Here is a 27,753-nt window from a genome sequence, read left to right as displayed (position 1 = left end):
GATGGGAGAGATTCTACATAAAAGGAATCAGGAGATGGAGTTCCAGAGGAACCAAATGGAGTATCAAAAGGGATAAAGATGCAAGAAGGGTGGAAAGAAAGACAGAGGCTGCACAGGGTGAGGAGAGACTGGCAAACAGAATGATGGAGCATGACCATAGGTTGAGGGAGGAAGACACAACGCAGCAGGAGCTGTTTGAGCAATTACTTGCACTCATGGCTACCAGATGCCCATGCCACCTTCAGCTCCTGCTCCAGCCCCATGCCCTGAGACCCCTCCATGCTGCTGTGTCCTGCAAACTATGCAGCCTTTGGACAATTCAGAGGCTGGCTGGAGCATGGTTACAGGCAATGAACAACAACACTTGGAATGGACAATTGTACCCTGTGCATTCATCCACTCCAGTCTAGTTGCGGCCCGCACATCTAAAACGTACCAGAAAGGCCATGGAAAACAGAGGGACAGGCAATACCCAGGAATAGTTGGACAGGACATTTGGGAATATGCACCTTTCAGTTTTGGCCCTGAGTTTGGCTATTGTGGTGTACATTTTGATGACAGCTGATCTGCTTTTCTGCTTCTTTAAATACCTGTGTAAAATAAAGGGTTGAATTTGCACATCAGGCTACAATAGCAAGTTTTATTATATGTAACATTAAAAGTAGCACCGACTATAAGGAATGTCATTACATGCCCATTCTCAATAAATGTCATAATAAAAATTTACAGACTGTCATCACAGTAATCTATAAACTGTGACTTGCAGAACATGGCCGGTAATCCTTAAAACATCTCCTCCATTTCATAAAAGTGTTTACAAAATTCATAACACCAACACATTTTTAAAAAAATCCCACAGTTGCCCCATATCCTTATATAGCACACACTCAAATACCATTTCATTCCCCCTCATGCATGGTAATGTGCAAACCCATTGTATGGGTGCACAAAGCATCCATGTGCACTGTCTGGCTGTGTGTATCAGTTCAGATATCCAGCAGCATCCTGAGTCCATGTCTGGTGACAAGGATCCCCCTTGTTCTTGCAGACATTGTGCTGAGCACAGTAGGCCACAGTAATGCAGACCACACTGACAACACTGACATCCCAATGGTTTTGAAAGCAGCACCAGTGAGATTTCAATCCGTCAAATGTACATTCTACCACCATCCTACAGCTACTGAGCATGTAGCTGAACCTTCTTGTGCCAGGTCCTCTGAAATCAGGGTTCAGTTTCATAAGCTATGGCAGCAGGACTGTAGCGAGTTAGCAGTGGTCCCTCCCCCTCTGGGTCCGTGGGAGGCCACTCCAACTCACTACATCATTGGGTGTCCCCCACGGTTAGGGAATTAGCTGGTCAGCACACAGCCTGTGGGTCTGGCTGACCATCCGGGCAGAGCAGTAGTCAGTTTGAGTCTCTAGCCCGCAATCAGGGCAGAGGAGCAAACAGTTATGGGTCCTGGCCCACAGTCAGGGTGGAGCAGTGACGAGTCTGTGGCTTGGGCCTGTACTCGGGGTTGAGTAGCAAACAAACAGTCACTAGCCCCAAGTCCTTAGTTAGGGCGGGATAGCAAAGAGTCAGTGGCTCAGGCCTGCGTTCAGGACCAAGCAACAGGAGGGTCAGGCTTCCTAGCTCTGGCAGATGGCTGGTGAACACAGGCTTCTAGGCCTAAAGAGGGGGGACTGCCACCCCAGGGGTGAGGTGGCAGAGGGTTGGTGGACACAGGGCCACACGACTCCACTGCGTCCCAGCCCAGGGCCCTAACAGTGGCAGAGTAGTCTGCCACTGGATCAGCAGGGATTCCAGCTGCAACTGCTGCAGCAATGCAGCCAAACTAGAGTAGGCTTCCCCGGGCCACTTCCTCCCCTTCCCTTGGGGTGTACCTGGATCCGCTGAGGGTCCTCTAGTTCATCAGGATAGAAGGCCCGTGGTAGTCCCAGCAACTCCGCCATGGCTTGATCAGCAAGTGGCTCCAGCAACTCTGGCCAGTCCTTAGCTGCACAGGGGTCCGCTGCAGTCTCCAGTTCAGGAGCGGGCAGGAGATGTCTGGCTCCTTTGGCAGCTGCAGCTCAACTGAGCTCCAGGACCCGCCCTTTATACTTCCTGTTCCGCCCTCTGACTTCCGGTGGGTGGGGCGAGCACTGCCTGGCTCCGCCCACCAGGGTTCACAGAGTGGTCCCTCCCCCCCTGGCTCCTTGGGAGGCCACTCCACCTCACTGCAAGGACGGTGTCCCCTAACAGAGAGGACAGTGATTCTGTTTATAACAATGTAATTTGGTGGGAATAATGTCCCTGCTTATCCATGAAGGTGAAGTCCTTATCTCTGGAACGCTCTGGCATCATGCACCCTGCCAGCGCATTCCATGTTAGTGTCCATGAATCTGCCCCTGTGGTCAACCAAGGCCTGCATAATGATGGAGTAGTACCGTTTGCAGTTTATGTACTCATGTGCTCCTTGTGCAGGACAAACTGCAAGCGCGTGTCCCATCAATGGCCCTGGCACAGTCTGGAAAGCTCATTCTCTCAAAGCCTGCAATTATTTCAAGAATAGTTGTAAGTCCACTACCTTTGGATACATCGCAGTACTGATCGCCTCACCCCTCTGCCACAACAACCTCTGCAGCTGATTTTCCAACTCCAAATAGCCACAGACCTGTAGCAGTCTAGGGTAGCCAGTTTCCAGAAGGCTATAGTGACCCACTTCTGGACTGGCATGTCTGCCCTCATGTGGGTATCCTGGTGCTGGAGGATAGCAGCAAGCTGATCACAAATCTCCAGAAATGTTTGCTTCCTAATGTGAAAGTTCTGGACTCACTGCTGGTCATCCCAGGTCCACGTGATGATGAGATCCCACCAATCTGTGCTGGTGGCCTAGCTCCAGAAGCACCAGTCTTCAAAGCGGGAATCTGCAGCTAAGGCAACAGACGTGAGCAGCATCAGCAGGGTCGCATCTTGCATGTCAATATCCTCCTTCAAAAGGTGCCTGTGCAGTTCAAAAACTGCTACCAAAATGTCCACTAGCGTCTCGCAGATGCTATGCCTGATTCCTAAAATAGGTCTGACTGCATGAGGTGCAGAAGTTTTTCCACGAGATCAGGATCCATGCTGCTGGGAGTGAATGGACACACAATGGCTTGGCTGGACGTGTTGGCAGGCTAAAACTGCCCAAAACACTTCTGGCCAACTCCCGTGGGACAGAAGACAAGTTCCATCACAAACCACTAAGAACCAAGCTATAGACCAGTTCCAGGGTCCTAGGAAACCTGGGATATGATGGTAAGTGCCCACAAAAGCTGAAGTTCGGATCTGAGTCTGCACAGTGCAGTATGGACACGCCAGCATAGTTGTGAGGCCCGGGTTTCCAATGCAGTGTGGACGCTAAAGTGTGGACTTGGAAACATCAAGTCTGCAGGTGCAGATCACACAGACCCAGGCTTATTGTGCTGTGTAAACATACCCTTAGTCATTTAGGCCCAGATTTGTAAAGGTATTTAGACACTTAAAAATCCAGATAGGCACCTAGTGGGATTTTCAAAAAGGCTTAGGTGCCTATATGCATCTTTAGGTGCCTAGATACCTTTACAAATCCAGCCTTAGCCCTTTTAACAATGTGCGGAGCAACACTTAAATACATTTTAAAATCTGTGACTTACTCTCTTGGCCTCAGTTCTTCATTTGTAAAATGGGGATAATAATACTTTTCTCCAACCCTTTTTCTGTCTTGTTTGAGGCAGTGACTCTCCCTTGCTATGTGCTTGTAAATCAACCTACCATAATGAAGTTCTGATCTTTTTTGAGGCCTCTAGGTACTACTGTAATACAAATAAATAACAGTGGTAATCCAAGTGACTCCATGGTATCTGAGTGCCAAAAAATGTTGCTGTCACCCCATTCTCAGTAAGGTCTGTTATTTCTTACAACTTCACTTACAAAACACGACCCAGGAGATTTACTAGTATATGTAATATTATCATAAAGCTTTAAAACCAAACAGTTGTCAAACTAGGAACATCCTGCAAAATGCTCAGCTCCTCAAAGAAGCATGTTATTTAAGATAAACTTCCTTTTATTATATATAGTGGCTTTCTGATGACTTTTTCCACCTGGTTTTCACTCTCCAGCAGCATCTGAGATATTATTGCTATACCTCCTTTCACTGCCCTAATTATTGCTTCTCAGTGCATGATCAATACTATTTTAGGTTGTTTCTTTAAAAAAATTATTTCACTTGAGATGTATACTAAACAAGATAGTATAATCGCATGTGTCATATTCTGCTTCATCCTGACAATAAAATGCCTTTGTACTATACTGTACAAGTGTACAGTATTTAAAACAGAAGAAAAAAGCCATGAAGTTCCCAGGGTAATTTGGACCAACCCTCAGTCTCCATGTTAAATCAACAAATAAAATGAGCGGAGAACAAAATGCTACCATTATGAGTGTCCAAAGTCTGTCCTACATTGATGCACGGTAATGAATATATAACACTTGTATAGCCCTTTTCATCCACAGATTTCAAAGTGCTTTACACAAAGTGAATATTAACGTCATTTTGCTGATGGGGAAAGATGGCACAAAGAGGCTAAGGTCATAATTTTCAGTAGTGGCTTCTAATTTTGGTTGTGTCTTTCTGGGTGCCCATCTTCAAACACCCCGTGCCCAAATTTCACCAGGACAGATCTTTGAAAACCAGGCCCTATGTGTCTGAGTTTGGGCACCAACAAATGAAGGCACCCAATTTTTTGGAAAATTGTTGCCTAAGTAATTTGCCCAAGGACACAGAGCAAGTCAGTGGTAGAGCTTGGAAGAGAACTCAGATTTTCTGATGTCTAGTCCACTGCTCTACTCACCAGACAACACTTTTCTTTTTAAGAAAAGGGGCTGGATCACAACAAATTTTCTCATTGGAGGGTTGTTGGACCTTGCTCCCATTAGGGTCTGCCAGGGCCTATGAGTTGCTGTCTGGAGAAGCTACAATAATTTTCATGCAAACCAGTAGTTCTGTGTAATTTTATGTTTTAATGTATGTTATAGTGTCTAGCTAATGATATGGCTAATTTCTGTAGGAAATAATAGTGAGTAAATCATTCCAACATGTATTGTATTACTGCAGGAAAACCAACATCTTCATATGAATGGCAAATCCAACACACAGTACAGCCCAGAGGTCCTAACTAAGCGAAATGCCACATGGAATATGATAGTGATCATGGCAAATCTTCTGCTCTTTCCTTCCAAGGATCCTCATCATTTTGTCTTTTCTACTTGTGATGGACATGCTCCCATCTCCAGGTAGAAAGGCTAGCGAGTGTCCCTGCACTCAGGCAGCACCAATTAGATACAGCTGCAGAACATGCTCCATGTGGAGAACGGGAGCTTAAAAAGTGAAACAGGTGATAGGAAGGGGAGGAAGTTTGTCCAAGAGCACAGAGGCTGCTAGGGATAGCTAGTGAGCTCAATAGGAAGGTAAGCCCAGCCCAAGGCAATGGCTAGCCTTTCCCCCTACTCTCCTCTTTGGCTAGGGCCAAACACTGACACTGACACTATGAGCTTGATACCGGCACGAGGTACAAGAGGGTTACTTCTTGCCAGCAAACTGTGACAGGACCTGGGAAGCACCTCCAGGGACTACAGGCAAGTGAACTGTAATTGGATTCTGAAAAGATCCTGAGAATGAGCTGAATTCTTGCCTGGATCAGTGAGATTGTCCAGGAGTTGGGTTTCTGCAGAGGACTTAGGGGCAACAGACTCAATGAGACTACGGCTGAGCCCAGGCTAAGGGCTGGCCAACTACAACTGGTGGAGAATGCAGGCAGGAAGCCCTATGCCTGACACAAGGCACCCAGACAGAGACCAGGCTCTGCACCAACACCTTTGAGAGGGGGCTTCAGCTTAGATGGATGCTGAGCGCTGGTGCAGGTGGATGGTGGAGTGGCAACAGCAGCAGGCCAACCAGCAACTTTAATTCCAGCAGCAGATGCTGAAACAGTGGATGGCCCAGCAGCAGGCCCAAGCAGTGCAGCAGCAGCTGCTGAAGGAGCTTGTGTCCTAGCAGCAAGAACTGCAGAGGGACTTTCTGCAACTGTTAAAACGGCCTGCCCCTGCGCAGGAAGGCCCTTCAGGGCCCAGTCCACAACAGGGAGCTCTGCCACTGGAGCTGGTGAAGTTAATTAAGATGGGCCCTTACAACAATCCGGAGACGTTCCTCGTCCCTTTGAGAGCGTAGTGCTGGCCTCTCAATGGCTTCCGGAGCATCGTGTAATAGTATTAGCTCCACAACTGTTAGGACAGGCACACCTGGCTTACCACAACCTTGATCCAGGGCAGGCTAGAGCAGGGGGTCCCAAACTTTTTGCCAACATGACCCCATTTTAATGAAGTATTTCCTGCTAGGACCCCAGACAGCATAGAAGATGCCATTTTGAAGAGCAAAATGATGTCCTCCGCACATTAGGGATCGCCATGACCCCTTCTGCAAATGGGGTCGTGACCCACAGTTTGGAAACCACTGGGATAGAGACTACAGTTGGGTGAAGGCTGCTATTTTACATTACCTGTATATCAGCAAAGAGACACATTGGCAGCACTTTAGAGCCAACATGGACCCCCAGAGGCTACATCTTTGGATGGTGGTGCAATGATAAAAAGAGCATTCCAGGTGGTGGCTTCACCTAGAGGAGCACTTTGGGGCCCAAGTTGCAGAGTTTGTCCTAATGGAGCAGTTTGTATCCATTCTTCAAGTAAGAGGCCAAGAGTGGGTGCTCCAGCAATGCCCCGAGTCATTGTTGGACATGGTGCATGGAGAAGTTTCTCTCAACCATTGTTTGCTAGAGATGGGATCTGCGTGGCCACTGCCCATCACCACCTAAGACCACCAGCAGAGCCGATTGCCCACTAGCAGACGTGAAACCCCAGGCACGACAGAAAATGTGTACAAACTCTACTCAGCAACCTGAGCTACTCACAAGGAGAGGGGAAGACCGTGGTGAGACACAGTGTTGAGCTTGGATGAAGTATCACCTGGATACCTGCCCAGTGACACGAACAACCAAGCTGGAGCCCTTGACCTCAGATACAGGTCCCACTCATAATTGAAACCCCCTCCACACCAGGAAGAAGCCCAAGGGGCAAAGATTGTTAACCTGCTACTCCTGTGGGTAATGGGCACATGAGGAATGGATGGATGCCTATGGATGAAATGTGAATATGCACAGGGTTGGGTGGCAGAAAAAAGGAACCATAGGAGGACTCTCTGCAAGTTGATGGTCCTGGTATGGGTACAAGAGAAGCGGTACTGGGGCTTGTAGACTTGGTGTCTAGCCAAACTGTGATGCAAGCCACCCTAGCAAGTGAGACAATCAACCTGGAGGGGACAATTTACCTGCAGTATATATATGGAGATGTAAAGCCCTGTCCCAGTAGATGACTAGTCAATAAATTACCATGCCCTGTGATAAGAGATTAAGAGACCAACCATGTAAATTTTCTCAAGCCAGGAAAGAACTGGGAGGATTCTGAAAAATCCCTGGCTGACGAGCACTGAGCCAGGCCCCAAAATAGCTGTTTGCCCAGAACCTGGCCCTGTACCATTCAGTGAGGCCTTTCATTAGATCAGAAGTTCCAATTCTTACAAATACAAGTGCTGCAGCCAGAATTGTCTCTCTGTCCTGTGCATTTGTGAAGATTAAAGGGCTGTACTCCCTTCAGTAATACATCCCTTCAGTGGATAGCACTGGCTAATACACACAGGGTACTCCATTGTACCCAAACTCAGTGGGCAAGAATTTTGTTTTCTGTAAGTGCCATGAGAAATGCCTCTTCTCAGGAGCGCTGAAGACTTGGAGATTTTTGCTAGGACACGCTGTTCAGAGGTGCCCCTTCACTCACTCCATAAACCCTGCTTCATAATTGTTTTCTGGATTCAAACAAAATATAAAACTGTGTGTGGGCATTACAGAGTCCTTTATGGCTTTTCTTAATATGTGGGGTTTAACCACAGTGTCCTTACCAAATTCTATTACATTCTGCCTTCCCAAATGCCTGATTCTACTATCCACAGCATCAAATAAGTGTTAATAATGGATAACCAAGGGAATTTCAGTGTAATGAACAGGAAGTTTCTGATCATTCAAGTTCAGATAGTCAAGGATGTTCTGTAATATATTTTAGCTTTTCAAGAGTGCCTTCTATTCAAGGATCTCAAAGTATAGGATAAATATTAAGGCTTACCATGCCCCTATCAGGCATATTGGATATTACTTCACCAACCAATTAAATTCAGACACCTCAACGGGGGAACCTGGCAGGTGTATAACAGTGCACAGCTACAGTCCACAACAGGGTGATCAGATGTCCTGATTTTACAGGGACAGTCCCGATTTTTGGGTCTTTTTCTTATATAGGCTCCTATTACCCCCCCAATTTTTCACATTTGCTGTCTGGTCACCCTAGTCCACAACAGTTTAGGTCACGAAGTGAATAAGAACATAGTATCTAATTGAAAGTGCAGAAGTAATTTATCTATCTATCTATCTATCCCACCTCTCACCTCATATCTACGCTCCTACATGAGGGCCCACTTTGGCCTCCTGTAATTATGCTGAAAAGTAACAGGATGGCAGTTTCTGAGACCTTGAATAGGAATGCCAACTTCCTGTATGGAGCCACTCTTACCTCAAGTGCTAGAACCCCTGTAAGGATGCAGACTGCTGACAGATAGATCTCGTTAACTTCAATTAGGGTGTAAGAGGGTTTGGAGTGTCTTTTGGGGATATGAGGAATCAGAGGCTGGACAGCGGAAGTCCTGCAGGGAAGCCCTAGAACAGGGGTGGGGAAACTTTTTGGCCCAAGGGCCACATTTGGGTGGGGAAATCACATGCAGGGCCATGAATGGAGGGCTGGGGCAGGGGGTTGGGGTGTGGGAAGGGTGCGGGGTGTTTGAGGGGGCTCAGGGCAGGGGGTTGGGATGAAGGAAGGTGCGGGAGTGGGCTCAGGGCAGGGGATTGGGTTGCGGCAGAGGGCAGAGGGGATTGGGGTGCGGCAGGGAGTTGGGCTGCAGGGTGCAGGAGGGGTTGGGGTGCGGGCTCTGGCCTGGCACCGCTTACCTGGAGTGGCTCCAGGGTGGCAGCGGCGTGCAGCGGGGCTAAGACAGCCTCCCTGCCCCCACACCGCTCCCGGAAGCAGCCAGCACCATGTCCCTGCAGCCCCTAACAGCTCCCATTGGCCGTAGTTCTCCGTTCCCAGCCAATGGGAGCTGTGGGGGGCAGTGCCTGCAGGCGAGGGCAACGCACAGAGCCCTCTGCCCCCACCCCAGGAGTTGCAGGGACGTGGTGCTGGTCACTTCTGGGAGCGGCGCAGGGCTGGCAATCCCGCGGGCCAGATCCGGCCCGCAGACTGTAGTTTGCCCACTCCTGCCGTAGAAGCAGCCAAGCTTGGGCAGAAAACTTAAACTGAGTTTACAGGTTTTTTTGAGTTATCAATAAAACCAAACCCTAGGAAGGGGGTAAGTTTGTACTATGCATATATGCAGGAACTTCACCTGCTCATATACCTATTCATAAGAGCAGTCAATAGGAGGAAGAGAGAGATACAATTGTTTTCCTTAGCTGTTAGGCAATAGGGCCCAGGTCCTCAAAGATACTTTGGCACCTAACTCTTGTTGATTTCACCGGAAGTTTGGAGTTTAAATACCTTTGAAGATCTGGGCCTACACAGATAGAACTGTTGGCTAGGATTCTATTGCCTGTAGCTTATCTCATTTAGCAGAGTTTAACTAGGCATTTTAGCACCGTGGGCAAGCAAGTATATTTGTGCCCTCTACCTTTTTTTTTTTTAGATTATATGAGTTAGGATATTACAGAGTAAAGATAATGCATTTATTTTTGTGTACACTATGTAGACAATAAAAGATACTGTATGATTCTGTTAGGTGCCACATTAATTTTCACACAATCCTTTAACATCCCTATAGTATCTTCCTATATAAACTTTACGTAAACTCATTGATAGTTCTGGAAAAAAACAGGGACTGAAAAAAATCATAACATAAATATGGATAGTGCAATGACTTAATGACATGAAACATATTCAGAAAGACATAAATTGCATTTCTGCTTATTAAAAAAGTGAGACTGTGGCTAGAATAAACAGCCACTTCTCTCAATGACACATTAGAGAATAAAAGGGACTCAAGAGTAAAAAAAAAAGAATGAATTTACCATGGACATGGATTATCTAGAAATTGAATTACCAACATAGCATTTGACTCTGTATAAGCAGAAGCCACTCTTTGTCTTGCTTTTATATGAGGGAGATACCATTTTGGGGAGGGGAGGAAAATGGTGTAAGATACCTGTTTTTTTTACCTTTTGCATTGTGATTTTATTTTTCTAAGAAGAGAATTGATTATTGTTTGCTTCCTAGTACAATATTATGGTTGGCTTATACCTGATCATTTCTCCTGCTGAATCCTGCAAAGCAAATTGTGATTATGCCCCTTTTAATTAAAGCAGCATGGCTTGTTTGTATATGGCCAGTATGGGAAGTATCATTCAGTTGGGGAAGCTATGTTGTGACAGCTGATAAGAGGCATGACACATCCTGCATCCTGGCAGGGGGGGTTGACTAGATGACCCTTGCAGTCCCTTTTAACCCTACAGTTCTATGACATTTGACTTCTGGCCAGATGAGGCTCTTGACACCTATGTGTGGAGACAGAATAAAGTATATGGCTGTGGTGATTGTGAAATCATATTATGCTGTGCTTCAGTGTGAGGCAGTGCCAATACCATGGTTATAGTGGATAGATGGACATATCACCAAGCTGATAGTCCCAGTGTCGTAGAGAAGGATGTCAGGAACAGACTGGCTGGGTCATAGCCCAGAATGCTACAAGCACAGGTCACAGTGGACATGCTTCTTTGCCGGTGCATATCTCACCAGCAGCCCCAAACCAGATCGGCAGATTTACCTAATGGTCTCTTCACCTGTACAGTGAATGGCCTTTATTTTTACCTGTCTGGGCAAAACTAAAAATTGTCCCTAGCCCAAAATTAGAGGCCTCTTAAAAGAAAAGCCAAGGTGTATTCAGCATCCTGGGCTAGTCTGCCCTGAAGGTGTCAATTTCCTGATGTGTGAATGACCTGTTGTTCCCCTAACTGTAAATCACAACCATCTCAGGATTTCTTCATTTTTTTGTCTGAACACTTCCTCCTAAGGATGGAAGCCCTTGTGCCCCCTGACCCTATTTTTGCAAACAAGGCAGGTGGCTCATCCCATCGGGGTAACTTTTACTCCCTTGGCCCCTCCCTGTGCCTATGCCCCTCATTCCCATGCTGTGTGGGATCTTTATCATAGATGAAACTGGAAAGGTCCTCTTGCATTAACTCATTTCGTACTTACATTATATTATGTGTGGCTTCGCTTGAACATTCTTGCCTTGCTCTGTTTCTAACACAGTCCTGTTGCCACTGCAGTTTTATGACAGATCATTTGTTCCTCTCTACGTTTGTCACAGTGCAGCTTTGATTTATGCAAATCTGCCCTATGACATAAAAGCATTTCAGCAAGAGAATGCAGTGAACTCTCTGACAGGCAGCTCAAGCAAATAAGCCCCTCAAAGTTTGGGAGCTGTCTGCCGTTTGCCTCACAGACTTAATCCTTGCTGCCTTGGGGCACGCTGAAATTGGAGCCTCCAAGCAAGGAGGCACTTGATAGCCCTGGGGCTGTCAGAAACAAAATGTCACAGTAAGGAAGAAGCCAGCATATACTTTGCTTTTGCTGTAGACACAAGCAGGTATGAGGAAGAAGCACAGGTAGGACAAAGTCAAGCCGAGGCCATGGCAGTACCAGCAGTTATGACAAAAGAGGAGATCATACATGGAACAATGCAGAAAATGGCATTTTAAAGTGGCTTCTGATCTCTTCGTAAAAGTGACAGTCTACACTACCGGGGCAAGTCGACCTAAGTTACGCTACTTCAGTTATGAGAATAACGTAACTGAAGTCGATCGATGTAGCTTAGGTCGACTTACCATGGTGTCTACACTGTGCTGGGTCAACGGGAGATCCTCTCCCACCGACTTCCCGTACTCTTCTTGGGGAGGTGGAGTACTGGAGTCGACCAGTGAGCGCTCTGCGATCGATTTAGCGGGTACTCACCAGACCCACTAAATCAACACCACTGCATTGATCGCAGCAGTGCCGATCTACCAGTAAGTCTAGACATGGCCTAAGAGAGAGAAAAGGGGTGGAGGGTTGCTCAGGGGATTGGTATTGGGTTACAGATCTTCTTTGCTTCAACTCTGGTCTAGGCTGCTGGTGGTTGAGAGGTAATCATGTTGATGGCTATTTGGTGGCCTCTGGAAAATAAACTGGTGATGTCAGTCCAGTTGCTAGACAAATGTCCACATCCCAGTTGGTACATTTGTTGGCAGTCTCAGCAGAGAGGCCAAGTATGGCTGTGGAAAGTGAATTACCTTCAGCCCTAGAAGCGGTCCCCCCCAAAATAGGGCTAAGGCACACTGGTAGGAAACCATTCCACTGTCTGTGCTCTGCAAATACAGAACTTAAGTCTCCAGGGCTGTTAGTTCAGCAGCATTAAATTCACTTTTAAAAAACATAATAAAAGACATGAGCAGGACACTGTGCTTTACTGACACACCAGCAAGTACTTTGTGATTTTTAATTCTAACAGTGCTCGAAAGAGAGCAGAAAGAGGATGTTTTCTTCTTTTTCACTCTGTCAATTTTTTTGCACATCATGCCACCCTCCTTGACTTTCCCTACCTCTAATTCCAGCCTCTTTCTTTAACATCTACTTTCTCTTATTGGCACTGTGCAGGCCTTGCCATTACTTTCTCTTATTTGGGGAGGGGGGGTTCTTTAAGACATCTGCTGAAGAAGGTGTTTTCTTAATTAACATCCTCTTTGTGGTTCTATAAATGTAATTGCTGCATTTCTTGAACAAGCTGTATTGCTCTACTAACTACATTAAGGCCATCATGTTCATGTCTATCAGTAAGTAGGCTTCTAGTATCTGAAATTATCAGTGTAATAGTTTTGGGCTTTCTTGGTTCTTATGTCCGTGAAAGGTTCTCCCAGCAGAATGTTTCATTGTATTTCAGTTCCTTAATCAATATTGTTCACTTACCCAAAGACATTTCTTAGACTCCACTCTTTTCACATATGAATACCCATTGTTTCTCAACTGAGTATAGTGCCTGATGCATGCAATGTTAATTACTCCTACCATGTTTCTGATGTCTCTTCTCTGCTATTTCTATTTGTCAGGATTCTTCTATTTTCTGCAGAAAAAGTGATATCTCTGAACACCTCCAGTAATTTGCAGCCATTGCAAAAATTAATCATTTGAAAAGTGTGCCAAGGGACAGGTACTATGCACAGTACAGTCAATATCCTGAACAAGTGGAATAGGTCAGACAAATCAAAGAGTGCATTGTATGGGAGATTCAAAACAAATAAAAGGAATGGCTGCCTGGGAAATTATAGACAAATCAGCCTAACTTCGAAACCTGGAAAGATACTAGAACAAACTATTAAGCAATCAATTTGTAAGCACCCAGAGGGTACAAGGGATATAAGGAATAGCTAGCATGGATTAGTCAAGAACAAATCTTGCCAAATCAACTGAATTTCCTTCTTCAGCAGGGTTACTAGCTTAGTGGACAGGTAGGAAGCAGTAGACATGATATATCTCAATTTTAGTAAGACTTTTGACATATGACATTTTCAAACTAGAGAAATGTTGTCTAGATGAAATTACTACAAGGTGCGTGCACAACTGGTTGAGAGACCATACTCAAGGAATAGTTTTCAATGTTCACTGTTAAACTGGGAGGAAATATCTAGTAGGGTACCTCAGGAGTCAGTCCCGGGTCCGATACTATTCAATATATTCATGAATTATTTGAATAATGGAGTGGACAGTAAGGTTATAAAATTTGCAGATGACAGCAAACTTGGAGGGGTTGCTACTACTTTGGAGGACAGGATTAGAATTCCAAATAATCTTGACAAATTGGAGAATTGGTCTGAAATAAGGTGAAATTCAATAAAGAAAAGTGCAAAGTATACACTTAGGAAGAAAAAATCAAATGCATAACTATAAAATCGGCAATAATTGGCTAGGTGGTAGTACTGCTGAAAAAGATCAGGGGTCATAGTGAATCACAAATTGAATATGAGTCAACAGTGTGATGCAGGTGCAAAAAAAGGCTAATCATTCTGGAGTGTTTTAACAGGAGTGTTGTATGTAAGATACTCTACTTGGCACTGGTGATGCCTCAGCTGGGGTACCGTGTCCAATTCTGGATGCCACACTTTAGCAAAGCTGTGGATAAATTGGAGAGAGTCCAGAGGAGAGCAACAAAAATGATAAAATGTTTAGAAAACCTGAACTATGAGGAAAAGTTAAAAAAACTTGGTGTGTTTAGTCTTGAGAAAAGAAGACTGAGGGGAGGCTTTATAACATTTTTCAAATATGTTAAGGGCTGTTACAAAGAGGAAGGCGATCAATTGTTCTCTGTGTGCACTGAAGGCAGGACAAGAAATAATGGGCTTAATCTGCAGCAAGAGAAATTTAGGTTAGATATTAGGAAAAAACTTTCTAACTATACGGGTAGTTAAGCTCTGGATTAGGCATCCAATTGACGTAATGGAATCCCTGTCATTGGAGGTTTTTAAGAACAGTCTGGACAAACAGCTGTCAGGGATGGTCTAGGTTTATTTGGTCCTGCCTCAGAGTAGGGGGCTAGACTTCATGGCTTCTTAAGGTCTCTTCCAGACCTACATTTCTCTGATTCTAAGGTAATGACACATGAGGACACATAGGGGATCTGTGGGCAGGGAACAACCTCAGCACTCCTCCTGTTCAGGCCAACATAAATTAGGAGACATCACAGAAACTGTGAGGAATCCACCTCCACTAGAACTCCTTGAAGCTAAAAGCTATATGTCTGACACTTAAGCTACAGAAAAATATCCGTTATAAGCCAAAGGTGATAGCCTTGATATGTTCTTTTGGGCCTCTATTGTCTAGTATGGGATGTCAACAAAAGGCACTTTCTCACTATGGGCTGCACAAAGGAGCTGGGATTGCACTATGAGAATAATAAGCACTTTTATAGGAGACCAGGACCTCAAAGCACATTACACTCATTAAATGAGCTTACTATCCCATGGGACAGGAAAATACTACAGAGATGGATGAACTGAGACTGAGATAGATTAAGTGACTTGGCTAAACTTAGAGTCAGTGACAGAATTGGGAACAGATGCCAGGAGTCAGACTCCCAGTGTACTGCTCTAACCAGTATCCTGCTCTGCTGTGTAGAGGTGCATCTTTCTTGACAGAACAAGAAGCAATGGTCTCAAGTTGCAGTAGGGGAGGTCTAGGTTGGATATTAGGAAACACTATTTCAATAGGAGCGTGATGAAGCACTGGAATGGGTTACCTAGGAAGGCGGTGGAATCTCCATCCTTAGAGGTTTTTAAGGCCCGGCTTGACAAAGCCTTGGCTGGGATGATTTAGTTGGTGTTGATCCTGCTTGGAGCAAGGGATTGGACTAGATGACCTCCTGAGATTTCTTCCAATCCTAACATTCTATGATTCTATGAATGACTGAGAAAGAACACAGAGGACCTAACATTAGAAAAATCTAGTAACTAAACAAAGCAATGAATGAGAAACCACCAGCTCCAGTGAGGTAAATCCATTGTCCTGTTGAGTTCTTTGCCTTCATGGTAAATTGGAGTCCAGTCCAGATTGTCATAAGGCAGCCCCTCCTTGGAGTGCTCTCCTAAAGCAGGCCATGGTACAACAAAAGTACCTGCCTCAGTTTCCCTTTTCTTTTGTCCATGAAAGGAACATCAGGTAGGGTCCACAAAGGTACTTAGGTACCTAAATCTCAGACTCCAGTGCCTATGTTTTGGGTTTAGGTGCCTAAGGCCCAGTTTTAGGCTTCACTGTGATCCACAAAATTCCCACCCAATCCTGTAGTCAACCTAAACTCCAAGAGAGCCTAAATTTTCAGGGTAAAAAATCCCTAAATGCCTATAACTTCTGCCTTTGAGCATGCACACTGCTGCTTCCCTCTGGGCGTCTAGACGCCTGTCTTCTGATGAAGCTCCTATCTCACGGGCGGGGCCTGATCTAGTAGACATACTCAGAGGCCACATACCAGATTGAAAAACTGGCCACTACAGTAGGAGACGGTGGTGCTACTCATTTTATACCTTTTAGCCCAGTGGGTAGAGCACTCACTTGGTATATGAGAGATCCATGTTCAATTACCCCTTTTTTGCCAGAGAGGGAGAAAGAATTTGAACCTGAGTCTCCGACCTCTCAGGCAAGCCCTTCAACCACTGGGCTAACAGTTATAAGGTGGGCACCATCACCACCACCTCCACCTCCTCCGGCTGTTTTGTGTGAAGCAAGGCAACACCTAACTCATTATCCAAGAAACCCGTTAGGTTCCTAAGCTGCCTGACTCCAGGTGGCTGGTTCCTGTTCGTGGATCACTAAACAGAGCTAGGCATCTATCTGCACCCTGACTTCGTGCCTGTCTCTGAGAGAGAGGCAAGGCTTAGCACACACCCTTCTTGTCAGCAGCTCCCATTGGGCTGCTTAGGCAGCTCCCTGCCTAGCATGCTGGCTTTTGTGGATCATTTTCTAAGGCAGGGCTCGGCAACCTTTCAGAAGTGGTGTGCCAAGTCTTCATTTATTCACTCTAATTTAAGGTTTTGCGTGCCAGTCATACATTTTAACGTTTTGAGAAGGTCTCTTTCTATACGTCTATAATATATAACTAAACTATTGTTGTATGTAAAGTAAATAGGTTTTTTAAATGTTTAAGAAGCTTCATTTAAAATTAAATTAAAATGCAGAGCCCCCCGGACCAGTGGCTAGGACGCGGGCAGTGAGAGCCTCTGAAAATCAGCTCGCGTGCCACCTTTGGCACGCATGCCATAGGTTGCCTACCACTGTTCTAAGGCAACTATCTCTCCCCATTTATTGTGTAGGGAGCCTAGATGCCTAACAGCTTTGTGGATCACAGTGATATTCCTGTGATTTTCTAGGCACCTAAAAATTAAGCGCCATGATATGCAGCATTGTGACACTGAGTCCCTTTATGAATCTGGGTCCTAGTCTCTCACAGTGTCCAATTCGAAAGCCCACCTCAAGGCATAATTTATTCTTGTACATGTCCACAGAATCCTTGTGATAATACCAATCTCCTGAAATCCCCGAAGTACACTGGGTTCCCAGCAGTTTTCAATGCCCCCTCCCAGGACAACATTTCCCGTTCACCCTCTCGAGAGTCCATCTCCAGTCTGTTCCCCGACTCCTTCTGACCTTGTTCCAGGGCTCCACTCTCCAGCCGATCTACCTGAGAGCCCCAGATTCGCTTCTTTCCTGCAACTCTTCTCCAGGGGCCCCAAGACAGGTCTCCCATGAGAGAATTCCCAGCAGTGTTCCACTCACCCAGACCTCCCTGCCATTGAGTCTTAATTCTGCCCAAGGAACATCCCTCCAAGACCAACCCCTTGTTTTGGGAACAGCTCCCCCAATCCCTCTGCTTAGTTCTGCTGCAAAGGGCAGCTGTCTTTCTGGGCATGAATCTCCCCTCGCTTATGAAGGTTTTGCACTGGTGTAACTCCATTCAATAATTATTGCTGATTTTACCTGGGCATGAGTGAGAGGGGAAATGGGCCCTTTCTCTGGCATTAATCAGCACTTCCTCCTTGTTTCTTGGATAGAACCTGTTGCAGCATCATTCCATATAGCTATTTTCCATCTCTATTTTGCTTGATACAGATTTCTCCCTTAGTGAACAATAATGTCCTTGTCAGTGGCACCCTCTGGCTGCCTTCTATAGGTGCTTTGGCTCCTTGCACTCCCTCCTGTGCCACAGGCTGATGGGATTGCCAGTGGCTCTCTCGTTTGATTATGCAACACACCCTCCAGAGAAGGAAACATTACTCACAAGAGCTTTGGATCATGCATTTTGTTGCCAAATCTCTTTTTCACTCCTCTATTTGGGTTTCACATCCTCCACAACACAGTGTGCTGCAGCTGCTTGCATACAGGAATGATGCAGAATTTCAATAATTTCTCAGGAAAGGATCCCTGGCTTTTCTGAATAAAATTACACACGTCTTCCCCCTGTCGCCATCATACATAGTGCACACAGACATGGGACGCTAGCTCTATGTCTGTTATGCCAGCTTGATAAGTTGCTTCCTTCTCTTCATCAAGATCATGACATTGGCTCTGATGGGCATATTTTAAATTAACAGAAATAAAGAAAACATGTCCCTTTGACTCTGTCAGGTAACATTAGTCAGAGAGACCATATTTACATAAGATAAGGAGGCACTGTCTAGATAAAAACAACATACGGTTAAAAAATAAGGGCTTGATCTAGTGCACATTGAATCAATATGAGTCCCTCTATTGGTTTCAGATGGCAGTGGATGGGGCCCTAATAGCTGCTAAACGCATCACAAGAGCCCAAATCCTATGAGTTGCTGAGAGACCTGATCTTCCATTTACTTCAGTGGTAACTGAGAATGCTCAGTACTTTTCAGGATCTGGCTCTAAATGATTAAACTGAAAAAATAATACATTAATTTATTTTTCACCCATTGTGGCCTGTTTTTTTTACACTTGATACAGCTTGGGCAGTGGAACGAGGCTGGTCAGTTTCACTTTCTAGTTTTCATTCCTGGGTTATGGACACAGTAGCTGAATGTTTTCATTAAAAAGATTTTCTGCATTGTTTCCTATTAAAACTTTTCTAAGTATTGTGAGACTTTTCCTCCTATCTCTCAAAGCCAAAAATACCTGGCAGTGTATCTTTTCAGACACGGTACCTTGAGGCAGCTGACTCCATGGGTAGCACTATTTCAGCAATGCATAAGTCATATAGTGAAGTGTTTGGGTTTGCTTCATTTAGGAGTGAAAAATTCATTTACTTGATATTGCCCTAGTACTATAGCAAAGGAAGTTTGGTAGGACCAGCACAGAAAAGAATAAGAACAATATACCAAATTGTAAGTTCACACGAGAAATAAATCCACATTTTATTAGGGCTGTTTTCCTGCTAACTCAATAGCTTCCTACATGGGTACATAATACTGCATGAGGAGGTGCTGTTAATAGGAATATGTCATAAAGAAGTCTATTCCTGAAAAACCACTTGCAAGCAGAAACAGCTGGTCCATATTTCTATTGAAGAGATCAAATTTTATGGGAATTTGGAAAGCAGTCCAGCTAATTAGGAAAAGGAGTGAAGAAGGTAGCCACAACAGAGACAAGCATTGCTAAGGAAGATGAATGGATAGCAAGAAAGGGTTCATTTCAAGTTGCCAGATTTCTCCCATACAAGAAATGGTAACATGAAAGGATTGAGAAAACTGAAAAACAAAAGCCATAACAACTGTTACAAACAGGTATCACAGTATTGTATTCTGCTATAAGGACCCAATTCCGCAAAGCACTTAAGCATATGTTTAACTTTAAGTATGTTCTTAAATCCCATTGATTAAAATTCAAAGAACATGAAACACCTGAATCTACATGCTATAAAATAACAGGGAACAAAAATAAATATGATGTCCATCTTACCCAAAGTTTATCTTAAGAGTTAATTAAGAGACTCAACTAACCTTAGAAAAGGCTTAGCACAACCCCTTGAAGGTTTCAAGCATTCATCACATAGCAGGACAGCTCAAAGCTGCTGTATATGGGGAAAGTATTAAAGAAGAATTTGATGAAGAATTCCTGTATGTAATTAAATAATCACTCCTCAATAAATGGATCATACTGGAAACAAAGTGAAACCAATTTCATCTGGAGACTGTTAGAAAAATTTTGTGTTCCCATTTTTCACAAGTTAAATGAACACAGGACAGTGTTCATTTGTTGCATTTCTTATCTCACTAAAGCAGCTCAATTTCTCTAGAGCTTTTGGCTGTCTGCGGCAATCCCAACCAAGCCTTCTTCTTGGCACCCCTAAACCCCTTAGGGACTTCTTTTCAGCACTTGAAAACATGAGAATGGTCATACTGGGTCAGACCATACTGGTCCGTCATGCCCAGTAACCTGTATCTGAAAGTGGTCAGTGCCAGATGCTTCTGGCAGTTGGTGCTTTAGGGACATCTAGAACATGGGGTTGTGGCCCAGACCATCTTGCCTAATAGTCCTTAATGGACCTATCCTCCATGAACTTATCTAATTCTGTTTTGAACCCAGTTATACTTTTGACTTTCACAACATCCCATGGCAATGAGTTTCACAGGTTGACTGTGCACTGTGTGAAGAAGTACTTCCTTTTGTTTTAAACCTGCTGCCTATTAATTTCATCTGGTGACCCTTAGATCTTGTGTTATGTGAAGGAGTAAATAACACCTCCCTATTCACTTTTCCATATCATTCATGATTTTAAAGACCTCTATCATATCCCCCCTCAGTCATCTCTCTTCTAATCTGAACAGTCCCATTCTTTCTAATTTCTCCTCATATGGAAACTGTTCCATACCCTAAACATTGTTCTTGCCCTTCTCTGCACCTTTTCCAATTCTAATATATCTTTTTTGAGATGGGGTGACCAGAACTGCACGCAGTATTCAAGGTGTGGCAGTACCATAAATTTATATAGCAGCATTATGATATCTTCTGTTTTATTATCTATCCCAGTGTTTCCCAAACTTGGGCCGCTGCTTGTGTAGGGAAAGCCCCTGGCGGGCCGGGCCGGTTTGTTTACCTGCCCAGTCCACAGGTCCGGCCAATCGCGGCTCCCACTGGCCGCGATTCGCTGCTCCCGGCCAATGGGAGCTGCTGGAAGCGGCGGCTGGTACATCTCTCAGCCCTCGCCACTTCCAACAGCTCCCATTGGCTGGGAGCCGCAATCGGCCGGATCTGTGGGGGCAGGTAAACAAACCGGCCCGGCCCTCCAGGGGCTTTCCCTACACAAGCAGCGGCCCAAGTTTGGGAAACACTGATCTATCCCTTTCTTAATGATTCCCAACATTCTGTTCGCTTTTTTGACTGCTTCTGCACATTGAGCAGATGTTTTCAGAGAACTATCCAGGTTGACTCTAAGATCTCTTTCTTGAGTGGTAACAGCTAATTTAGAGTCCATCACTTTGTATGTATAGTTGGGATGATGTTTTCCAGTGTGCATTACTTTGCACTTATCAACATGATTTCATCTGCCATTTTGTTGCCCACTCTCCTACTTTTGTGATATCCCTTTGAAACTCTTTGCAGTCAGCTTTGGACTTAACTATCTTGAGTAATTTTGTACTGTCTGCAAATTTTGCCACCTCACTGTTCACCCTCTTTTCCAGATCATTTATAAATATATTGAACAGCACGAACCTCAGTACAGATACTTGAGGGACCTCGCTATTTACCTCTCTCCATTGTGAAAACTGACCAATTATTCCTACTATTTGTTTCCTATCTTTTAATCAGTTACTGATCCATGCATGGATCTTCCTTCTTATCCCATGACTGCTCACTTTGCTTAACAGCCTTTGGTGAAGGACCTTGTCAAAGGCTTTCTGAAAGTCCACGTACATTATATCCACTGGATCACCCTTGTCCACATGCTTGTTGACTCCCTCAAAGAATTCTTGGAGATAGGTGAGGCATGATTTCCCTTTACAAAAGCCATATTGACTTTCCCAATACAGTAACTCCTCACTTACCGTGGTAGTTATGTTCCTGAAAAATGCAACTTTAAGCAAAATGATGTTAAGTGAAACCAATTTCCCCATAAGAATTAATGTAAATGAGGGGGTTAGGTCCCAGGGAAATTTATATATATATATACACACACACAGTATAAGTTTTAAACAAACAATTTAATACTGGTACACAGTGATGATGATTGTGAAGCTTGGTTGAGGTGGAGGAGTCAGAAGGTGGGATATTTCCCTTACTGCTAAATGATGAACTAGCAATTGGCTGAGCCCTCAAAGGTTAACTCTCTCACTTTACAAGGCAGCAGGAATGGAGGGAGACGTGCATTCCCCTTTAAGTACACTGCCTTGTTAATTAGATCAGCTTGCCGCAGCTGCTGCAAGCTCCCTCCATCCTGAGCCCTGGTGTGTCCCCCCTGCTCTATGGAAGATGGGGTAAGCGGGGTGCAGGAGCAGGGGGACACCCTGACATTAGCCCCCCTCTTCCTTCCCTCCCCCCCGCACAGCAAGCAGGAGTCTCGGGGAGCAACTCCAAGGCAAAGGGCAGGAGCAGCACATGGCAGTAGGGGGAGGGACACAGCTGAACTGCAGGCAGCTGCTGCTGCACAGGAAACTTAGGGGGAGCTGATATGGGGGCTGCCGGTCCACCCTGGTTCCAAGCCCCCACCAGCTAGCTGCAAGGGGCTGCTCTTCCTGCAAGCAGTAGATAAAGCAGGCGGCTGCCAAACGACATTAGAAGGGAGCATTACAGAACTTTAAACGAGCATGGTCCCTAATTGATCAGCAATGTAACAACGAAACAACATTAACTGGGACAACTTTAAGTGATGAGTTACTGTACATTATTTATCTATATGTCTGATAATGCCATTCTTTACTAGTTTCAATCAAATTGCCTAGTACTCAAGTTAGGTTTACTTGTCTAATTGCCAGGATTGCCTCTGGACCCTTTTTTAAAAATAGGAGTTACATTAGCTATCCTCCAGTAATCTAGTACAGAGGCTGATTTAAGTGATAAGTTACATACCACACTTAGTGGTTCTGTAATTTCATATCTGAGTTCCTTCAAAACGCTTGGGTGAATACCATCTTATCCTGGTGACTTATTCATGTTTAATTTGTCAATTTATTCCAAAAACCTCCTCTATTGCTGCCTTACTCTGGGACAGCTCCTCAGATTTGTCACCTAAAAGGAATGATTTGGGTGTGGAGATCTCCTCCACATCCTCTGCAGTGAAGCCTGGTGCAAGAAATTAATTTAGCTTTCTCCACAATGGCCTTGTCTTCATTGAGTGCTCCTTTAGCACCTTGATTGTCCAGTGGCCCCACTCACTGATTGGCAGGCTTCCAGCTTTTGATGTAGTTAAAAAAAAAATTGTTGTTAATTTTTGTGGCGCGGGGGGGGGAAGGGGGTTGTAATAAATTAACTATAGGTTTATTAACTCGGAAAAAAGGAAATAAGGGAGTTATTTACAAAGTTAAAACAGGAAGCATACACACACAAATGAGTTAAAGTCTGAGATTTAAAAAGGTAATATAAGCTTCTATTATAAGCAGCTCTCTATGTCCCTTAGGGCTGACCCATGCCAAGCTGCATGAGGATCTCTTGCTTATGTTTAGGGATCTTTGCCCCTCAGAGTCCAGACAGCATAAAGGTAGAATCTGAAGAACTACTTTCCTGACCTGCCTTATCATACTTTTACAATTGACTTGCCAGCGTTTATGCTCCTTTTTGTTTTTCTCACTAAAATCTGACTTCTAATTTTTAAAGGATTCCTTTTTGCCTCTAACCGCCTCTTTTACTCCGTTGTTTAGCCATAGTGGCATATTTTGGTCTTCTTACTGCTTTTTTTCCCCCCTTTGGCGATATACATTTAGTTTGAACCTCTATTATGGTGTTTTTAAATAATCTCCATTGCGTATGCAGGCATTAAACTCTTGTAACTGTTTCTTTTAACTTTTGCTTAACTAGCTTCCACATTTTTATGGTGTCCCCTTTTTTAAGCTAATTGCTACTGTGGTGAGTTTGGCATTTCCCCCCCTACAAAGATGTTAAATTTAATTACATTATGGTTCCTGTTAATGAGGGGTTCAGTTATATTCACCTCTTGGACCAGATACGGTGCTTCACTTAGGACTAAATCAAGAATTGCCTCTCCCCTTGTGGATTCCAGGACAAGCTGTTCCAAGATGCAATCATTAACGGTGACAAGAAATTTTACCTCTGTATACTGTCCTGAGGTGACATGTACCCAGTCAATATGGAGATAGTTGAAATCCCCCATTATTATTGTGTTTTCTGCTTTTGCAGCCTCTCTAATTTCCCTGCGCATTTCACTGTCACCACCCTGGTCAGGTGGTCGATAGTATATTCTTACTGCTATACTCTTATTATTCAAGCATTATTCTATCCCTAGAGCTTCTATGGTATAGTTTGATTCATTTAAGATTTTTACTGTATTTGACTTTATGTTTTCTTTCACACAGAATGCCACTCCCCCGCAGCACAACCTACTCTGTCATTCCTAAATATATTGTATCCTGGTGTTAGAGTGACCAGATAGCAAGTGTGAAAAATGATGGGGGGGAGGGGTAATATATAAGAAAAAGCCCCAAATATCGGGATTGTCCCTGTAAAATTGGGACATCTGGTCATCCTACCTGGTGTTACCATGTCGCATTGATTATCCTCATTCTACCAAGTTTCCGCAATGCCTGTATATAAATATCCTCATTTAATGCCAGACACTCTAGTTCACCCATGTTAGTATTTAAACTTCTAGCATTTGTATACAAGCACTTGTACATTTTGTCAATATTCAGTTGCTTGCCTTCATGTGTTATATGTAAACTTGCTGTCCCTCTAAGTCCAACACCATCAGCCCCCCTGTGATTTCTGTTCAGTAGTCATATATCCCTACAGGCTTTTCTTCTGCTTCTCCAACCCTGAAAAAATATAGGGACAAAACAAGATGTACAGAACACAGACTTGTTGATTGTCCTACAGAAAGCAAAGGATTTGCATGATTTAAGAGTCAACATTTGTAAAGCCAAATGCACATACTATATTCTACAGTTAATGGGATACTGTAAAGTGTGTTATATGGGATATGTTATACAGGATGTAAGACTAGATGATCACAATGGTCCCTCCTGGCCTTAAAACAAACAAACAAACCAAACCAAACCTCAATTTAGGTTTTGTTAGAACAAGATTTACAAAACCTAACCATCAAGAAACATCAGTGAAGACAAAGTTTTTGGTTTAGATGTAAATGTTCCTCTACAGGATTTGTCATTGCAGAATTGGTGACCTCAAATGAAACTAAGTTGACTACTTTCACTGCCCCAGTTGAGTAAAATGCCAAAAAACAAGTCAGCATAAATGATGAAAAGTCAGTGAGATTGTAAAGCCTGCTTCCCATTCAAAGATGTGAGGTGCCTAATGTCAATACACATAGGGACATTTGCTTTTTGTTTTACAAATGTGATTTTTCACTTGACAGTGTCCCTCTAACTGAAAAAGAGAATGAATGAGGAGAAAGGTGTGATCATTTGTTCTGTACTACAGTGAAACATGTTTTAAACCACCACACCAGGCAATTGGGGTGCTTAAGGGGATTTAAAAAAGGAAGAGGGGACTTGTGAGAAAATGTCCCCAAACATATTGAGTACGTCTCCTCAAAAAGGAAATTGCATAATTAGGGTTTCATTGTATATGACTGGGGTCCCCCTTTCCTCCAGTTTGCTGTGTAATCTTGCGGGAGTGGAATAAAGCAGACTTTTCAGGGGAATAAGGTAGTGGCAGATGATAGCATCCTTTTTGCTGCTCCTGGGGATTGAATCACCCCCTGATGCCTACATTAGTTATCCCCCCCTCCTCCATTGTCATGGGTCACACTAGTAGGGATTCATTGTGATCGCCAGGGACATTCTTGCCACTTACCTATTGTTGAAACCACAGTCCCCACAAAATAAAAGGCCCCGGTAAAATCCCATCGGGGTCTGATGTCATCGACCCGGATCCCGGCCACACTGGCCTCTTGGTACTCCCGGAGGAAGTCTTGCAGCTCTGCCCGGCTCAGGTTGTGCCTCTGGCTGAAGTTGACGAACCTCTCCTCCCACTTCTCCTTGGCTTCCCTCTCGGTGGGCAGCTCGATGGCCGAGAACACGGCGGCCCCACACAGCATGTATAGGATGATAAGCGCGGCCAGCAGCAGGAAGCGGGCGTTATCCTCATTCAGGTGACCCAGGCTGGAGCAGCAGCAGCCGCGCCACGCCATTCTCCGCCCCGGGGGACCAGGCCGAGGGGGCTGCTGGAGCCCGGCACTACGTTTGCACCCGACTGCAGCTCCCCCAAACTCCGATAAGCGTAGCGGCGTCCTCGGTTATACTCCCGGGGCCAGGGCTGCCAGGGGCCGTGAGCAGCGCGATCCATGGCCACCCCGCATCTCTGCCGGCGGATCCGGCCGGCCTCTCCAGGGCACTTGGATGACAGAGGCGTGCAGCGCTTCGTGAATCTTTATCGCCACTTTCCCGCCCTTCAGACGGCTCTCGGAGCTGGGGCTCATCCTCGGGCGCTCCGGGCCATTTCTCAAGACGCCCACTTGGGTCTGCTGGCTCAGAAAGTGACTTTCCGTCCTCGGGCAAACAACCTGGTCTCGGGGGCGCCCGACACAGCCTGGTCTGCTCTTCTCGTCAAGTTTCGGATCCTTTCCTTCCTCCGTCCCACACGCCTCCACTTAGCCAAGGGACCCCAACAACGCAACTTCAGCTTGCCACGAGGGATGAGAGGGACCGAACTCCATGCGAAGCGGCTGTCTCCGGAGCGCTCAGGTGCAAACGTGTGAACTCATCTCTCCATGACCCCCAAACGAGACCTTCTTCCTTTCCTTCACACAAGTCAGAGCCATACTGTCCCTGACCTCTCCCGGCATGTCTGCGCCTTCAGAGCGGCCGCGGGAACTTCCCGAGCTTGCAGCCACGCAGGAGTCCCCCCTCGACTTTAAAATGCAGTGGAGAGATCAGAGCAGCCCCCTCCATGGTCACCAAACCGTCCCCAGAGTCTCAATCCTTGCACAGTGCAGATCACAGTGTGAACAGTTGGGAAAAGAGCCAAGCAGAGCCTGTGGCCCTCAGGACGGAACTTGTGCTGAAGAAAGTGGAGTGGAGCCTAGAATAATCAATTCGGTTCAGATCGAATACTGAAGCTGGAGACCCGGGGCATCTTCCTGCCCAGGGAAAGTCCCCATCGGCTTTCGCTCCCTGTCAACGCCGGGTTTGTAAACTTGGTCAGCTCAACTCAAACCCGACGCCCCGCGGGAGCGGTAAAGCTCGGACGGAGCCTGGCACCTGCTGGCTAACACCGCTTGGTAGTAACCGATGCGCTAACGCGGAGCGACGCCTCGCACGGACCACGCGGAGTCAAGGTAGAGCTCACCAGCCCGAGGGGTTAACACCCCGGGTCAGAGCTGATCCCTGGGCCGTGCCCCTCGGGCACTCCACCTGCTGGGGGGGCTAATCCTTCCCTCGTGTTAGAGGGTCAGCCCTACAGTGGGGGGTGCCAGAGCGGGGCTGTGCTGACAGTCCTCCAGCCCCGCTCGCTCTCCGGAGGGTAGTTCGAGTCACCCCGGGACCAGCCTGCTGCTGTGTCAGACGCAGAAGGCAGAGGATGAGGCTCAGACGGTCCCTCGGTCTCCCTTGCCGGCTGGCGGCCGCTCTTTTCTCCTCGGGGAGTCACAGCCCCTTCCCCCTGCCCGGGAGCCAGGGCAGGCAGCACCCCTTTGCGCGCGGCGCCCTCCCGGGCAGTAGCCGGGTCAGCATCTGGGGGAGCCTGGCTGCGCGCTGCTTCGCTCGGTCTCCGCCTTGGTGCCCTCCCGCTTTTCGCCAAGTGCAGCCGGGTACAGCGACGCCTCCACCAGCCGCCGCCTTCCTCCACAGCGCGCCTGGCAGCCCCCACCCCCGGCGGCATACAGCGCTGCAACAGGCGGAGAGCAGCAACTGCCGATCCCGCGCTCCCCC

At 45.7% G+C, this 27,753-nt stretch overlaps 1 protein-coding gene across 2 annotated transcripts in view; it reads right to left on the bottom strand.

Annotated features, from left to right (window-relative positions):
* The window catches only part of KCNK13 (potassium two pore domain channel subfamily K member 13), a 122,393-nt gene extending 95,232 nt beyond the window's left edge, over positions 1-27,161 (bottom strand). The window contains exons 1-2 of one of the 2 annotated variants that reach the window (XR_008444826.1): positions 25,679-25,730; positions 21,876-25,249 (exon numbers count right to left, since the gene is read on the bottom strand). Coding sequence is in view for 1 of the 2 variants with exons in the window: in XM_054027196.1 (XP_053883171.1) it covers positions 25,679-26,015 (337 nt within the window). In the remaining variant the exon portion in view is untranslated. Of the gene's footprint in view, positions 1-21,875; positions 25,250-25,678 lie in introns of those variants that run through there. The other variant, XM_054027196.1, reaches the window with a different exon arrangement.
* Between the last annotated feature and the right edge of the window lie 592 nt (positions 27,162-27,753).

This window comes from Malaclemys terrapin, chromosome 4, assembly GCF_027887155.1.
Source record: "Malaclemys terrapin pileata isolate rMalTer1 chromosome 4, rMalTer1.hap1, whole genome shotgun sequence".
In the NCBI taxonomy this organism is placed as follows: Eukaryota; Metazoa; Chordata; order Testudines; family Emydidae; genus Malaclemys; species Malaclemys terrapin.
This window is presented reverse-complemented; position numbering and strand designations above follow the sequence as displayed.